At 41.3% G+C, this 18,010-nt stretch overlaps 1 protein-coding gene across 5 annotated transcripts in view; it reads right to left on the minus strand.

Moving 5' to 3' along the window:
• LOC138755655 (RNA-binding Raly-like protein) overlaps positions 1-18,010 on the minus strand; it is a 454,313-nt gene that overhangs the window by 35,035 nt on the left and 401,268 nt on the right. For all 5 annotated transcript variants that reach the window (XM_069922039.1, XM_069922037.1, XM_069922038.1 and 2 more), the window contains one exon: positions 16,322-16,485. In XM_069922039.1, coding sequence (XP_069778140.1) covers positions 16,322-16,485 — 164 coding nt within the window. The remainder of the gene's footprint in view (positions 1-16,321; positions 16,486-18,010) is intronic.

An 18,010-nucleotide genomic window follows, 5' to 3' on the forward strand; every position in this document is an offset into this window, starting at 1 on the left:
GGCTTCAATTAATTTCAAATAAAGCAGCTCGTCCTCTGCAGCCTGGATGATTGCTTTTTCCAAGATTGCCAGTACAATGATCCATAGATTTGACATAATGACCATATGATTGGCATGGTCACTATCTATTAAACTTTGGTTGAACACAAAAATTTAATGAAGCATAAATTTATGACTGAACATATGCTGTTTTGTGGACATTCACTTGGAACTCACTTCTACTGAAGGCACTGAAGGGAATGTCAGAGCATGACACATGGGTAGTTGAAGACATGACTGCTAACGATGAAGTGGCTGGAACTGGAAGAATGCAGCAATCTTGAAAACATATAGGGACTGAAGAGATAACAGTGATAGGGAAGTGAGAGATGATGTTAGAAAAGTTTGAAAGCTTTCCTAAAGCAGGAATTAATATGGGGGCATCAAACTCTGGAGTGATAGGTGAGAAGGACAATAATTTCAGGTGCCACATTTTTGGATGACCTCAAGTTTACTGTGTTGAACAAGGGAGGCCAGTTTGAAAAGTATGGAGTAGTCAATCCTTGAGTAGAAAAGGCATGGATGAAGATATTGGCAGCAGATGAATAAGATAGGGTCATAATCAACAAAGTTTTGGAGGTAGGAGTAGGCTGTTTTAGAGATGTTGCAGAAATGAGCTCATCAACTCATCTTTTGTGACAAATTTAACCCTTAAGTTTGGAAATTATTTAGTTTAGCAACAAAATGATTCCAGGGGCTTTGCATTACGACATTTTTTTTGTACTGTTGCTTCCTTCCTAATTGTAAGCAGTAAACAGAAGGCAGACAACATCATAAGAGCCCTCGTCACCCTGATCACAACCTCTTCTCACTGATACCTTCTGGAAATAAGGACAGAAACCTGAAACCAGAACGTCTAGATTCAAGAAATGCTTTCATGCAACAGCTATCAGTCCTTTGTACCTTCCTGCTCTATCTTAAAACTATCCATACGCTCATCTAGGACCACCAAAAGATCTGTTTGCACTATTGCAATTTAATCTGATTGTTTTTCTATAACCGTCACTGTGAATATTTATCTAGTTATTATCTCTTTTCCTGCTTTAGCATATTGCGCTAATTTAATGTTTATTATTTTCATTGGTGTAGTTTATATACACATTTGGCTGCAGCAAGTAAGACTTTCAGTGCATTGTATGTATATGACAATAAACTCTCATTATTCAAACACTCTGCAGTGATTTCTTTACTTCCATCTGTATTTGCTGTCCAACATCACTTGCAGACCCCCAAATTGGAAAAGTCCTACTATTCATCACCATTTTCATCCATCAGTCTTCAAAGTCTTTCCTCTTTTTTTCTACATTCAAAGATCTCAGGGACTTCAGTGATAAAATGAACATTATATTCAGAAATATTTTGCCTTACTCCATTTTGTTTGTTTCGATCCTTCATTATTCTTTCTTCCAACTCTCACACCAATTCCAGCCTTCCTTCATAATTATTTCTCATCCAGTAATCACCAACACTACCTAATAGACTTCTTAAAAAGTACATCCTCTTGGAGCACCCTACTTCTCTGTATTAAATCCATGAATTCCACTCAAATGAGCTTCCATTCTTTTGTGTTTCATCGTGCTTTATAAGTGCCATCATTGCCTTCTCAAAACACCTAAATAGATTCCTTCATCATTTCTAATTACTGTCCCATTTCGGACATGTCCTTCTAACTCACTACAATGTAGGACTACTGAATGGTTGTGGATCCATTTAGGACTATAAAAGAAACTGGCTGATGGAATGTTAGATTTCAAAGTCATGACATCTTTTGTGATTGTGTTCATTACAATGCTCTTAAATGCTATGGTACTATTAATCTCTCCATACAAGCTGGTTTCTTCATTGTCTACATCTTTCTCTGACAGCTTCATTCTCATCTCACTAAACTCAAAATATGAACAGATTAACATTTCCTTCAACTTGATGACAGAAAATTCCAAGCCAACTTCTCTTGTTAGTTGGCTAACTTTCCTGAAAGTCAATGATCCCAGATGGTAATGCTTGCTAATCTTTTTGTTTATGCTTAATTTTAAATGATCTCCTGGTTGCCCTTCCTGTCTAGGAAATTCAGATTGGCATTCTCCATGCACTCACCCACTGAAAACTTGTGAATGTTAATGATGCTAGGGCCTTCAAGCCAAGTTCAAGATTTTTATCTCTATCTTTAAAGCCTCAGCAGTTTATTCCATCCTAATTCACTGCTTCTTTTTGTACATCATAACAGCATTTATTCTTCTGTTGCTCTCCTATTCAGTTCATCAGTATCTGTTCTTCATCATTAACTCTTCCATCTGCTTTGCACTGTATAGCAAACCCCCATTTTCAATCAAAGACAGGAATGTTGGAAAAATCTGTAAAAAATTTAACATCAATTTACATAATAACTTACCTGGTGGTCATTTACATTGCACACCTGAAGTTCCTGTGCACGTTAGTCCCGGCGCGTTTATGTGGAGCAACACAGCTTGAGTCATCAACCAGTCGTCAAATTCACGAGGTGAGTTTTGCGGGGCGATTTAGACTGCAGGCTTCCCCTGAAAAATAATCGGGGTCCTGCAGGATAAATCGCGGTGCAGGAATTGACTAAAAATTCCTGCACTTTCCTTTTTAGACTGCCCATGTAACGGCAAATATCGTTGATTGTGCCATTACATTCCTGCAGTCTAAAAACCCGAACAGACTTAACCTTGCCCCAAATCCCATTCTGTCGGGATTCCTTTGCAGCTAATGTCCAAATTATTTTCTGAGCAATAAAATATATTAGGATGCTTTTTATCAATACTTTCACGAAAAATAATAATTCATCAACTTAAATGCCTATGTGATGACTCAATTAAGACTGCTATTCATTTGACCTATTTAGATAAATTTACACAATAAATGGAAATGTCAGTAGATGCCTGGGCAATTAGATTATTTATGAGAAAGACAATAAAACATTCAAAATTCAACAATACCCAGCTTCTATATTTGAAAGCATTCAGATCAGTCTTGAAGTTGACTGCTAATTAACTGGAAAGAGACATTTTTTATTCTGAGTTCAGATCAGCAGAATTATTCTACTATATCTGGGTCATTCTATCACAGGGAGATAAAATTTAAATAAAAACAACTGAAAGGACATGTGAAAGGGAATATATAAAGACAATAAAAGCAATGCAAGTATTCTTTGTTATGTCCTGTGCACAGTTATAATCTATTTTAGAGGATTTAAAAAATGCACTCTTACATTAATTTATTCTCTTCTTTGAAGTAGAAAACATTTGACATTATCAAGAGTGAACTGAAACTGTAATGAGCTGAAATGAGACCATTTTGATTGGCGTAAGCAGCATCTGGAATTCAGACTTAATGGTTATTCACAAATTGACTACAGGTAATCAAGAAGAGAAACAGCACAAGGGCCCACAAGCTTGACAGCTCTTGAAGTGAGATGATATGTCTGACATTATCTCACATCAATAGTTCTTAGTTCAGCCCACAACGGCAACGTTTGCGAAATACAAGATGCTTTGAAGGTGCTGCAATAAAATTTGACAATGAGCTACACAATGAACTATTAGGTGATATGGCATATTATAAAAAAAATTCTATCCTTTATTATTCTTGGTGCTTATAATTTAATGTGAAAAACATACAGACTGAAATAATGAAATCATTTACATTGACTTTTGAATAGCTGACCAGTGTCAGTCAGCTGTCTCTTGTCATGGTAAAGAAATTGCTTCAATTTATGTTTCACAACTCATGGACTGAATCGAATGGAAATTGCTTTATTGTTACTGTGCACAAGAATCAGTGAAAATCTTTGTTTTGTGTGCTATTCAGGTAATCAACCATGACATAGTGTTACAGAAAGACAGAAGTGAAGGGTGTCTGTAGTGTCAAAGAGAAATATACAGCTCGGCAGTAAATGGAACCATCTTATACCAATAGGAGGTGTGTTCAAGAGAATGATAACAGAAGAAAAGCACCTGTCCTTAAATCTGCAGGATTACATCTTCAAATTTGTGTATCTTTTGCCTGAGGTTAATGAGGAGAAATAAATCTGACTGGGCAGAAGGCACCAGAGAAACAGGCCCTCTAGCCCTTCCTTTAGTCCATCTAGTCCCCTTTCCCTGGACCTGGACAATAACCCTTCATACTCTAATCCATGTACCTATCCAAATTTCTCTTAAATGTTGAAATTGATCCCGCATCCACTAATTCCACACTCTCACCATCCTTTGAGTGAAGTTCCCCAATGTTCCTTTGAACAATTCAACTTTCAGCCTCAACTCGTACTCTCTAGTTCTTATCTCAGTGGAAACAAATCTGCTTGCATTAACCCTGTCTATCTCACCTTTTCTCTTTTACTCAGCCTGGCAAAAATCCTTGTGAATTCTCGGTGCATTCTTTCAATCGCATCCTTCAATATGCCCTTTAGCATTCTGGCTGCTTTCCAAAAGCAGCGGGAGGTAAAGGGGGAATAATTGGAGAGAAAACTAGCTTGCGCGATGGCTTGAGTTGCATTCTGAACTTTCTGCAACTTCTTGCAGTCTTGGGTAGAGCAGTTCCTACGCCAAGCTGCGAGGTATCCAGACAGGATACTTTCTATGTTGCATCCATCAAAATTGATAAGGCACATTGGGGCAATGCCAAATTTCCCAAAGCTTATTTGCAGCTCTGGAGCTGAGAGATCAGAGTGACCCTGAATTGGACCATCTTAACTGGGCCAGTATAATTGCATCAGATGGTATAGGGTTGACCCAATTCAAAAAGGCCTGGAGGCTGATATGATTCCTCATTTCCAAAATCACAAAGACATGAAGCGCATGATCATTCTAAGTGTTTAACTGTGCACCAGGTACATATCACCCATTATTTAATGGAATGATCAAAATTTTGAGAACTTAATGCATGGTATTCCTTCTACATACCAAAAGCCTTTGGGATTAGGTTTTCTGAAGGTGAGGTACTTAAAGGCATGTAGCTGACCAATCATGTGGAAAGTTTAGAAAAAGGAGAGAGAGGGATTTGACAGAGTATATAGATATGTTTTTGGGAAATAAATTGGGAATGGTTTGTTAGAGTAGGTCAACATACAAACACTTTATAAAACAGATCTTATTTGAAATACTGGAGCTCTGCTACTGCTAGACATATCAGCTCCACAGCTTTTGCAAGAGCCTTGGAGAGTACTCATGAGACTTCACTAATGGATTGTTGTTTACAAAAGGAAACAGATCAAATATCTTGTTGGGGCCGCTGATTGTCTGGAGATGTTCTAAGAGGATCCTGTGGTTTTGCAAGCAGACAGAGTCAAACAGGCTTTCTCTCAGAGAGAGGGAGAGAGAAAGATAGAGAGAGGGAGAGAGAGAGATCATTCTACAGAGGCAGGTGGGACTGGAAAAGAACAAGCTTGCAAGCTTGTGGAAAGGCTCATTTGGAAGACAGCCTGGTCAAAGCAAGAGAGAGGAGTGGCTGTCTAATGTTTCACTTGGAATAAGAGAAGCAAAAAGGAACTCTATTGTGACCTGAAAGAAAGAGGTTATCATCTGGAGAACCCTGAAGGGACATGTTTCATCAGCAAGACACTGAAGTGGCTGATGGAAGTATATCAGTTGTGGATGTCCTGGAACAACAAATCTCTCTCTGAAAACCGACAAGAACTTTCCTGAGTGGTAACAATTTACCTTTCAAGAACCAGCACCAGGTGAACTTTATTAATGTTAAATTCTGTGCACAGTATGAGAATCACCTGCATCCAGTGAACTTGGAGGGTTGAGAAGTGAGATTGGACTGTGAACCAAAGAACTTTTCTGAACTTACACACACATTATATACACATGCACTTAGAATTAGAAGGGGGTTGTTAGGTTAGTTAAGTTAAAGTGTGATTCTGTTTTCATGTTTAAAGATCATTAAAAGCAACTTTGGTTTAAGGAACCATTTGTCTTGGTGAATATATTTTGCTGCTGGCTTTATGGGTCGTCTGGGCTCGAAACAGGAAGCTTGAGCAAACAATCAGCAGCTGGAGGGATTCAGTGGGTTAGGCATTATCCATGGAGAGAAGTGGACAGTTAATTGTTCGAGTTGGGATCTTTTCTCAATTGGAAGCTCATCCTTCATTTGTCACAGGATTTGGGAGTTTCCAGACATGGGGTTGGGGCTGATTGAGAACTGTTTTAATATTCTCTTCAGGGGGTCATTCAGAAAGCACATGACTAAAGCTTTGTGTCAACTAACTGATAGATGGCTTGGAACTCTGAGTCCATGATAAACCATATTGTAACACAACAAGAATAAACTTGGAGGCAAAGTGCAGCCCATCAGAAAGCATATGGTCAAACGGATGGTAATGGCGCAAAATGGAGCATAGTTTCATTAAGTAAATCAACAATTACTGAGTCCCTTTTGGATTGTTTTAGATAACCTGATTTGGGTTTGCACAAGGATTTCTGATGTAGGAAGATTACCAGGTATTCAGCCTCAAAACGTCTGCCATTCTATTAAGCGATGACAGATCTGCATCTGGATCTCAGTTGAACCTCTTCAATTATCCACTATTATTTTCATCATACATTCCATGACCTTGTGGTGTTTGAAATAATCTTTTTAGCCTCCTGATTTTTTTAAGTGGATGAAGCACTATCATGCTTGATAAATATATTACTGCCCAGTTAGCTTGGGCCAGTGCTTGCCTCGCCTGATCACTCAGCTTCTGGGCTGCACTTCTTGGTCTAATACAGGGACATCCCCAGAGGTACATATGTGTTGGGAGTTTAGGCTTCTTTTCTAAAGAAAGGATTTAATTTAGGAACCACAAATTGAAAGTTACAAAGGTTATTTTATCCATATACTGTATCTGCTGAGATAAGGCATTTATCTATTAATTAATCAGAATTTGAAGATGCCCTTTACAAGGAATGCAATTTGATTTTGTTTCATTGGACTTACTATACTTGCACCTTTTTTTTGAGTTGATCGTATTCTGAGCCAAACTTATGGCTCCTGCTTGAGTAAGCTCTTAGGCTGAGGTTGGGACTGGATCTCGAGAAAGGGAATTTGTCGAATACCTATGAGACGGCTTTTTAGACCAGTTTGTTGTTGATCCCACTAAGGGATTAGCTGTTCTCGATTGGGTGTTGTGCAATGCACCCGAGGTGATTACAGAGTTTATGAAAAATGAACCATTAGGGGGCAGTGAGTTCAATTTGAAATTTAACAAGGGGAAACTAAAGTCAGATGTGTCAGTATTTCAGTGGAGTAAAGGGCCTAACAGTGGCATGAGAGAGGAATTGGCCAATATCGATTGGAAGGGGGCACTTGTCGCAATGGATAAGGTTTCTGCAAAATGAGGAAAGTGCAGAATAAATACATAACAAAAAAGAGGAAATATTCAAATAGAAAATTGTCACCTGTGGCTGATAAAGGAGGTCAAAATCAATGAAAAAGCTAAAGAGAGCATACAAGGAAGCAAAAATTAGTAGGAAAAGATAGGATTAGGAAGTTTTTTAAAACTTGTAGAAGGCAAGTAAGAAATCAAAAGGAGGAAAAAGATGAAGTATGAAAGTAGGCTAACAAATAATATCAAATAGGATGCAGATAGCTTCTTCAAGTATATAAAGAGTAAAAGAGAGGTGAGAATAGATATAGGGCCATTAGAAAATCACACTGGAAAAATAATAATGGGAGATAAGGAGATGGCAGAGGAAGAAATTTGCAGTGTGCAGGATTTCCAAGGGTATAAGGGTATAAGTTCTTTTACTATTTCAAGGGAAAAAAGGTATTCAGAAAGCTGAATAGCCTCAGGGTAAATATGTCTCCTGGACGAGATGGATTGCAGGCTCGGGTGGTAGAGATTGTAGAGGCATTGGTAATGATCTTTCAAGAATCAGTAGATTCTGGCCCGGTCTGGAGGAGTGGAAGATCACAAATATCACCCAACTATTCAAGAAGGGAATGAAGCAGCAGAAAAGAAATGATAGCCTGGTGAACCCTACGTCAGTGACTGAGAAGATGTTGGATTCGAATGTCAAGGATGAGGTTATGGAGTGCTTGGAGGCTCATGACAAGATAGGCCCAAAGCCAGCATGGTTTGCTGAAGGGAAAATCTTCTGACAACTCTATTGGAATTCTTTGAAGAAGTGACAAGCAGGCTGGATAAGGGAGATACAGTGAACGTTACGTGTTTGGAATTTCAGAGGCCCTTGACAAGGTATTGCACATGAGACTAGTTATCAAGATAAGAGCCCATGGTATAACAGGAAATATACGAGCATGTTTAGATCATTGGCTGATTAGCAGGAAGCAAAAGCCCATTTCACACTTGCCAGTGATTCCAGAAATCAAATGTCAAGTGGCCTTTAAAGTGGCAAGTGTGAAAGCAAAATCTACTCAACGCCGGTCGGTGTCAGATGACGTTGTCTCATACCGGGGATTGACGGCCTCGACCCCTAGTACCATCCCTGGGATCTGCAGATGCCAGCGTTAAGATCAGGCAAGGGTGAAATGGGCGATCACTTTTCTCTTTTGTGTGCCGTGTCATGCAGGCACTTCGGATTAAAGGTAGAGCAGACCAAATGCTGGGGATAGACCCTTGCAAATGTGAAAGCGTTCAGTGTCCTGGCTAGGAGTGGTCTAGTGTGAAAGGCAAAATCCCCATTTCCTATCGCGGGACACTAAATGGCCAATTTAGTGGGACACAAGTGTGAAAGGGGCTAGAGAACCAGAATAGACGTTATCATATTCGGGTTGGCTGCCAGTTGCTGGTGGTGTTTCACAGAGGTCAGTGTTGGATCTGGTTCTTTTTATGTTAGGCTTAGATTGTGGAATAGATGGCTTTGTGGCCAAGTTTGCAGATGATAGGAAGGTCGATGGACGAGCAGGTAGCTTTGAAGAAACCGGGAGGCTGCAGAGGAACAGACAGATTAAGAGAATGAGCATAGAAGTGGCAAATGAAATAAAATGTAAAGTGTACAGTCCGGTACCGCAGAATCTCTTTCTTTGGCTTGGCTTCGCGGACGAAGATTTATGGAGGGGTAAATGTCCACGTCAGCTGCAGGCTCGTTTGTGGCTGACAAGTCCGATGCGGGACAGGCAGACACGGTTGCAGCAGTTGCAGGGGAAAATTTGTTGGTTGGGGTTGGGTGTTGGGTTTTTCCTCCTTTGTCTTTTGTCAGTGAGGTGGGCTCTGCAGTCTTCTTCAAAGGAGGTTGCTGCCCGCCAAACTGTGAGGCGCCAAGATGCACGGTTTGAGGCGATATCAGCCCACTGGCGGTGGTCAATGTGGCAGGCACCAAGAAATTTCTTTAGGCAGTCCTTGTACCTCTTCTTTGGTGCACCTCTGACACAATGGCCATATAACACGATCTTGGGAAGGCGATGGTCCTCCATTCTGGAGACGTGACCTCAGTTTTCTTCAGGCTGACTTCCAGGCCAAACACTTTGGCAGTTTCCGCAAAGCAGGACGTCAAGCGCTGAAGAGCTGGCTCTGAATGGGCAACTAAAGCGGCATCGTCTGCAAAGAGTAGTTCACGGACAAGTTGCTCTTGTGTCTTGGTGTGAGCTTGCAGGCGCCTCAGATTGAAGAGACTGCCATCCGTGCGGTACCGGATGTAAACAGCATCTTCATTGTTCTTTGGTAGAAAAAATAAACAGGCAGACTATTTTCTAAATGAAAATTCCCAGATGCAAAGGGACCTGGTAATCCTCAGGCAGGTAAACTTACAAGTTGAGTCAGCAGTAAAGAAGGCACGTGCAATGCTGGCATTCACTTCAAGAGGAATAAAATATCAGTGCAGGGAAATGATGTTGAAGATTTATAGGACACAGGTACAACCCCCAATTGGAGTATTGTGAGCAATTTTGAGATCCTCATTTAAGAAAGGATGTGCTGATGTTACTGAGAGTTCAGAGGAGGTTCACGTGGATGATTCTGGGAATGAAAGGGTTATCATATGAGGAGTGTTAGATGGCTCTAGGCCTGTAGTCAATTGAATTTAGGAGGCATGAAACATTTTGAATGTTGAAAGGCATGGACAGAATAGATGTAGAAAGATTTGTGCCCATGTAAGAGGGCACAACAACACTGAATGCCATCCATTCTGATTCTGATTCTTAGAACAGGATGCGGAGTAATTTTTTAAGCCAGAGGGAGATGATTCTGTGGAATTTGTTGCCACAGGTAGCTGTGGAGGCCACATTTAAGGGATAGAATGATCGGTTCATTATGAGCCAAGGCATTGAAGGTTATGGGGTAAAGGCCGGGCAGTGGGGCTGAGTGTGAAAATGCATCAGCTCAAGATTGAATAGAGGGGCAGACTCAATGGGCCGAAGAGGCTATTTCTGCTACTATGTCTTGTGGTCTTGAAATGATATTTATTGACTAGTTTACTGGCTGGTCATGTCACAGATTCAGCACTCCTCTACTTCCTGTAGCCATGTGTAAAAGCACAGAGGTAACTATTTAAATTTGTTTTTCTTATATGGTCATGAAATGTAAGTTTGAAATCGATGGTGGGGACACTAATGGAAGGAATTCTTAGGGATAATATGTATAATTATCTGGAAAGGCAAGGATTGATCAGGGACACCAAACATGGGTTTGTGAGGGAAAAGTCGAATTTGATGAATCTTGATGAAATTTTTTGAAGAGGTGATCAGAAAGGTTGATGAAGGTACAGCAGTTGATGTGGTCTATTTGGATTTTAGTAAGGCTTTTGATAAGGTTCCACATGAAAGGTTAGTGAAGAAGGTTCAGCCTCTAGGGATTAATATAGAGATAGTCAGATGGGTTCAGTGGTGGCTGAATTATAGGCACCAGAGAGTCATGGTGGACAACTGTCTGTCAGGATGGAGGCCGGTGTCGAGCGGTGTGCCTCAAGGATCGGTGTTGGGTCCTTTGTTGCTCGTCATTTTATATTAATGATTTGGATGACGGGGTGGTAAATTGGGTGGTATGCAGATGATACTAAAACAGGGGGTGCTGTGGATAGTGAGGAGGGTTTTCAAGGACTACTGAAGGATTTGGACTGTTTGGAAAGGTGGGCTGAAAGGTGGCAAATGGAGTTTAATGTAGATAAATGCGAAGTGCTTCATTGTGGGAGGAATAACCAAAATAGGACGTATGTAGTGAAGGGGAGGGCATTGAGGAATGCAGACGAACAGAGGGATCTTGGAATAATGGTTCAGCGTTCCTTGAAGGTGAGCTCCCATGTAGACAGGGTGGTGAACAAGGCTTTATAAATCATAGCATAGAATATAGGAGCTGGGATGTGATGTTGAGACTGTTTAAGGCATTGGTGAGGCCAAGTTTGGAGTATTGCATGCAGTTCTGGTCTCCAAATTATAGGAAGGATATAAATAAGGTAGAGAGGGTGCAAGGAAGGTTTACAAAAATGTTGCCTGGATTGCAGTATCTTGAATACGGAGAAAGATTGAGTAGACTGGGATTTTATTCATTGGAGCATAGAAGGTTGAGAGGGGATTTGTTGGAGGTATTTAAAATTATGAAAGGAATAGATAGAGTAGATGTGAATAGGCTCTTTCCTCTGAGGGTAGGGGAGATTGGAACAAGGGGTCATAAGTTAAGGTTTGGGGCAAAACTTTAGGAGTAATATAAGAGGACGCTTCTTCACTCAGAGAGTGGTGACTGAGTGAAATGATCTACCGGCAGGGTCAATTCTGTCATTTAAGAGGAGGTTAGATGAGTACATGGATGTGAGCGGGTTGGAGGGATATGAGCAAGGGAGTGGGTAGGTGGAACTTGTGGAGTTTCATGTAAATTGGTGCGGACTAGAAGCGCTAATATGTCCTGTTTCCGTACTGTAAATTGTTATATGGTTATACAGATAGTACTCAAAACAACATTTATCTCAGAACATATGAAAATACACAATACAATTCAATTTATTTTGATTACTATAAACTAGCAACAAGCAAACAAGTATTTTAAGGGTTTAGGTTACTTAGTCAATGACACACAATTGTCACTGAACACACATCATCTGCGGAAGCTGCTCTCTCTGTCTCTGCGCCCTCCTCTTTGCTGCCACCACCTTCCACTTGCCTCAGGTCCTCAGGACTGGATAAAACTAGTTGGGGCCAGTCAGATGAGCCATCAAGTTACACTCACCATCTCACCTTATAATCGAGCTTCTGCACATCCGCGTGCACCACTCTGGAATTGCAATGACAAGGTTAGATGGTGAATTTAACTAGTAGGCTTTTCCCTCTTAATGTGTTATGAAGATTAGGCTTAATTGTGTACAGCTAGATAATTCTGACTTTTTGTTCATCTTACAAAATTGTTTTCTTGATCAGTAGATTTTGGTAGCTACAATAAATGAACCATTTATTACACAGTTGAATTGTTGCTTAGGACCCCACCATCCAACTTAATCAGTATTCAATGATATTCAAAGTCCTCCCATCTTTCCAGATCTCACTTGGTCAGCATTGTCCTTTATGTCATTGACCCTCATAACCTTACCTTTCTTTTAATCTTATTTTTCTGGATACCACTGGAAAGGCAAGCATTTACAAACCATCCTTTATTACCAATGAGCAAAGTGAATTGAGAAGCCATTTTAGAGAGTTTTTAAGAATCAACCATTTTGGTTGCATGCTGAGTCCTTTACTCTATTTGCGTACACTCATGACTACACAGCCAAGTTCGGCTCCAACACAATCATTGTTAGCTGAATAACTAGACTTGGCGTCAACGTCACCAAGACCAAGGATCTTATTGCTACGGCATGGACTAGTAGGGCCGAACTGGCCTGTTCTGTGCTGTAAGTGGTTATATGGTTATGGTTAGTTTAACAAGGTGATTGTGAGGGACCACTCGCCTGTCCACATTGATGGAACAGAAATGTGGCAGGTTAGAACTTTTAAATTTCTGAGAATCCATATTTCAGTCCTCTGCTGGAACCAGCATCTTGAGCAAAATGTGAAGAAGCCACACCAACACTACTCTCTAAGAAGTCTGAGGAGATTTGGCATGTTGTTGAATACTCTATCTACATCTACAGGCACACTGTGGAAAACATGCTGATTGGATGCATCTTAGCAAATCCAAAGAAAGTAAAAGGTAATCAATATTTTGGGTCTGAGCTTTCTTCATGAGTGGTCATAAGACATAGGAGCAGAAATAGTCTATACAGCCCATCGAGTCTGTCCTGCCATTCACTCATGTGGTGATATATTTTCCCACAGCCCCACTGGCCTATCTTCTCCCATATCTTTTGATGCCCTGGCTAAATAACAACCTACCAACCTCTCCTTTAAATACACCCAATGACTTGGCCTCCACAACTGCATGTGGGAACAAATTCCTCAAATTCAACATCCTCTGATGAAAGAAATTTCTCCACATCTCTGTTCGAAGTGAAAGCCCTTCAATCAATCACTCAAACTACATCACGGCTGCTTCATGCACCCATGATGAGCTTGTCAACTTCATCCACTTCACGGCCAACTGGCACCTCACTCAAATTCATCTGGTCCACCTCCGACCACACTCTCCCCTTCCTGGATCTCTCTGTCTCCATCTTGGGAGACAAGCTTTCCACTGACATATTATAAGCACACTAACTCCCACAACTACCTGGATTACGCTTCCTCACACCCTGTCTCTTGCAAGGATTCTATCCTCTTCTCTCAATTTCTCCATCTCTACCGCATCAGGTCTTCCATTCCAGGTCTTTCGAAATGTCTGCCTTCTTCCACAAACATGGCTTCCCCTCCACCACCATCAACTCAGCCCTCATCTCCATCTCCTCCAATTCCTGCGCATCTGCCCTGACACCCCTGCCCCCAGACCCAACAAACATAGAGTCCCCCTTATCTTCACCTACCACCCCACTGGCCTCCGCATCCAACACATTATCCTCCAGAATTTCTGGCACTTACAACAGGATCCCACTGCGAGACACATCTTACCCTCTCCACCTTCCATAGGGACTGTCCCCTCCATGACCCCCTCAAGCACTCATCCCTTATCACCCATTTCCCCACCCCCGGCACCTTCCCCTGTAGCCAAAGGAGGTGCCACACTTGTGCCAACACCTGCCCCCCCCCCCTCCCCTCCACCACGGTTTGGGGCCCCAAACTGGCCTTTCAAATTAAGTGACAATTCACTTGGGTATACGCGGGACTGATTTACTGCATCCAGGGCTCCCTTTGTGCCCTCTACATTGGAGAGACTGGGTGCAGATTGGGAGAACGCTTTGTTGAGCATCTTTGCTCCATCCACAACAGTGAGAGAGACCTCCCAGTAGCCAACCATTTCAGTTCTGTGTCACACTCCCATACTCACATGTCTGTCCATGGCCTTATGTACTATCCCACCAAGACCACCAAAATTGGAGAAACAACACTTGATTTTTCGTGTGGGCACTCTCCAGCCAGATGGCATTAACCTCGACTTTTCCAGTTTCTGCTAACTTGCTCTCCTCTTCCCCTTCATCTTTCCCTTCCCCATTCCAGTTATCCTTCCTACTTTCCCCCTCCCTTCATCCAGCCATCCCTCCTCACCCTGATCGCTACTGTCCCCTCCCTCCCTTGTCCACCTATCACCTCCAGCCTTTGTGGCCACACTTCCCCCCCTTACTCTTTTGTTCAGATGTCTGCTGATATTTTTCCATACATTGATGTATAAACCCTCCACATCACATCCCTGCTTTTATATTCTATTCCTCTTGAAATGAATGACAACATTGCATTTGCCTTCTTCACCACTGACTTGAGTTGTGGGGCAGAAGAGAAAAAAGCTGGGAAGTGATAGGGGGAGGGAATAGGTCTCTGAATTGAGAGGGAAAGGGGTGGGGACATGAAAGAAAGGAGACAGAGGGATAGGGAAAGAAAGAGAGAGAGAGAGAGAGAGAGAGAGAGAGAGAGAGAGAGAGAGAGAGAGAGAGAGAGAGAGAGAGAGAGAGAGGGAGGGGCCTAACAGAAACCAGAGAAGTCTGTCTTGAAGGGTGCCCAGACAGAATATTAGGTGTTGTTCCTTGCAATTTGCAGGTGGCCAGGGTTTGGCTGTGTATGAGGCCAATGGGGAGACATGTCAGCATGGGAGTGGGGCACTGAATGGAAATGAATGACCAATGGGAGGTCCCCATTATTTCAGCAGACAGAATGGAGGTGCTCAATAAAATGATCACCCAGTCTGCATCTAGTCTCTTTGATGTAGAGTCAACCACAACGGAAGCATTGAATGGAGTAGGTGACCCATATGGATTCATAAGTGAAGTGTTCCTTCACTTGAAAGGACTGTTTTGGTCAGGAATGGTGGTGAGGATGGAGGTGTGGGTTGAAGGGTAGCATTTCCTGCAGTCACAGGGGTAGGCACCAAGGAAGGCTGAGAGGGGAGGAGAGGGGAATATGTACCTAGGGGTGGGATCACATTATAAGTGGCAGAAATTGCAGAAGATAAAATGTTGGATGCAGAGGCTGGTGGGATGATAGATGAGGACAAGGGCAATCCTGTCCTTTTTGCATTTAGGGGAGGAGTGGGCCAGGGCAGATGTGCAGGTGTTGCAGGTAAGGGCTGAGTTGATGATGGTAGAGTAGAAGCCATAGTTATTTGAAGAAGGACACCTTGGATGATTCAGAATGGAAGAACTCATCCTCTGAGCAGGTGTGTCAGAGACGGAGGAGTTGAGAGAAAGGAACAGAATCCTTACAGGAGACAAGGTAATGAAAAGGTGCAATGGGTGTGGAGGGTTTGTAGAAAATGTCTGCAGTGAGTTTGTTTCCTGAGATGGAGACAGGGAGATTGAGAAAAGGGAGATCGCTGCCCAACAAGTAATTTTGAGGTCAGGGTGAAAGTTAGTAGCAAAGTGGATAAAGACGATGAGCACATCATGGGTGTATGAGACAGCACCAGTGTACATCAATGTAGCAGATGAGGAGTTGAGAAGCCTTGCCTGTGTAAGCTCGTGGCATGGATTGCCCCAGACAGCCAATAAAATTATCAGGAATAGAGTTGACTGGTGTGTGTAAGTGAGAATTAGGGTAAAACAGAGAAAGGGAGTGACAAAGGGAATTGCTCTCTTCAGACTTGGCATGGACACAGTGATTGGAATAACCCTCCTTCTATTATAAGTCTCGATTCGATGCCAGTTTAACATGCATTCACAAGTTTAAATTTACATTAAAGTTGTCAGGTAAACAATTTCACAAACTAAGTAAGAGAGGTGAACATTTATTGCTCATATGAAATTAATATTTATATTACTTTGATGACTTCCCAAGAGTTGAGCTTAGCGGAGGACATTCATTTATGCCAGTGTCTTACATTTTGGTCCTGCAGATGCTGTCCCTGTGATCGTAGATCGTGGACCTCCTTTCATGGGGAAACCACCCTTGCCTCTGCGTGTCACAGGTATTGTGATGCGCGGACGTTTTATTGGTATGATAGCACGAGGAGGTGGAGGAACACGGCCATGGTAATCAAACATCCTGAAAGGAAACATTCACATTTAGCATGCAAAATGCAACATTGCTCTACTTCACGCGACAGATCTCTATCAGAGCTAATGGACACTAAAATAGCTCAACTAAATGACCACAGTCACTTACGTCATTTATCGATTGCACATTTCTACAAAAGATAAGCACATCTTTTTATCCTGCCTGTAACCAAGGAGTAATAAGAGCATTACCTATTGGACTCTATAATCAATCTTCATTGCTATTGAGAGCAATCCCATCTAGGCAGCCTCTCTTTATGCCCCATAACAATACCAATATCCAGGTGAGATCTCAATGATTCCCTGCAGAAGGTCTTTTCAACACAATTTATTCTCTGGCAGTTTGCTGTTAGATTAACCTTTTGCATTCAGGCAAGAAGACCTCAAACAGCTTTGGCGATTTGCATTTGCATGGCATAATCTGTTTTCCAGGTATGGTTAAAGAACAGTTCTTCAGATTAATTTGTCCTTTGGTACTAATATCACATAAAATTCAAATTTAATAAGGAAAATTTATAACTGAACTTTTACATAACATAAATAGTCAGAAGGCCACATTGCACAAGTCTATGTTTTGTTGACTTTAACTGATGATTTGAACATGTTACAGTAATTACACACATACATTCTACCCAGACGTCACTGAAGACAATATTTTCTCAATCTTTTTGTATCAATTGCAAGAACATGTAACTAACATTTTAAAAAAATGAGTTAATACCATCATATAATCTTCAGGTTACCAGAAGCACTGGGTTCGAAAGGGAAAATACTAACAGCATTTCCTCTTTCATGATGTTGATATTTTTATGACCATAAAGACAGAATATTATTTATGAAATAAATTATACATGATTGAAAAAAATCACTAGGAGGTAATAGAAACATGGCCTTTATAACTTTGCTTTATGTAATTGGGTTCAAGAACTCCTCTGCCCATTTTAACTTGTGAAGCATTCTTTAAACCCATTACTGATAGAAATTGGTGAGATACTACATCAGAGTTGTGCAGGAAGCTGGTAAGCTTGCTACACATTGGATTTGGGCACTTCATATTCATTCAGTTAGGGAATGCAATCTCAGAGAGTCAAACCATAAATTACTTCATTGCAGTGTGTAGATATATTACACTGTATTTTTGTGTTAAATTCAATTGTCAAATACATGGATCAATAAAAATGTAACAAGGTCAACATTCAAAGGTAGAACATCAGAGGAATGGTACAGATGTGTAAACAAATTGGCCGAGGACAGGACCTGAAGATTCTTCTTTTTCACTCAAAATGTAATCAACTCTGATCAATGAATGAAAGTCCTGTCAATGGCACTGGAGCACATTTTCATCTTTGCCAACTAGGCTGGAATCTGAGGATCAGGGTTAAATTAAAGGGAAAGGAATCATCTTGCCGGATTACTGACCAAGTCAATGTGGGTGCACATTTATTGCATTGGAAAGTCTGACCAATTGGGCTTCATGTCAGAAGGTGACAGGTTATCATGAAAGTGTCACCTCT

The sequence above is a fragment of the Narcine bancroftii genome, chromosome 2, assembly GCF_036971445.1.
Source record: "Narcine bancroftii isolate sNarBan1 chromosome 2, sNarBan1.hap1, whole genome shotgun sequence".
NCBI lineage: Eukaryota > Metazoa > Chordata > Chondrichthyes > Torpediniformes > Narcinidae > Narcine > Narcine bancroftii.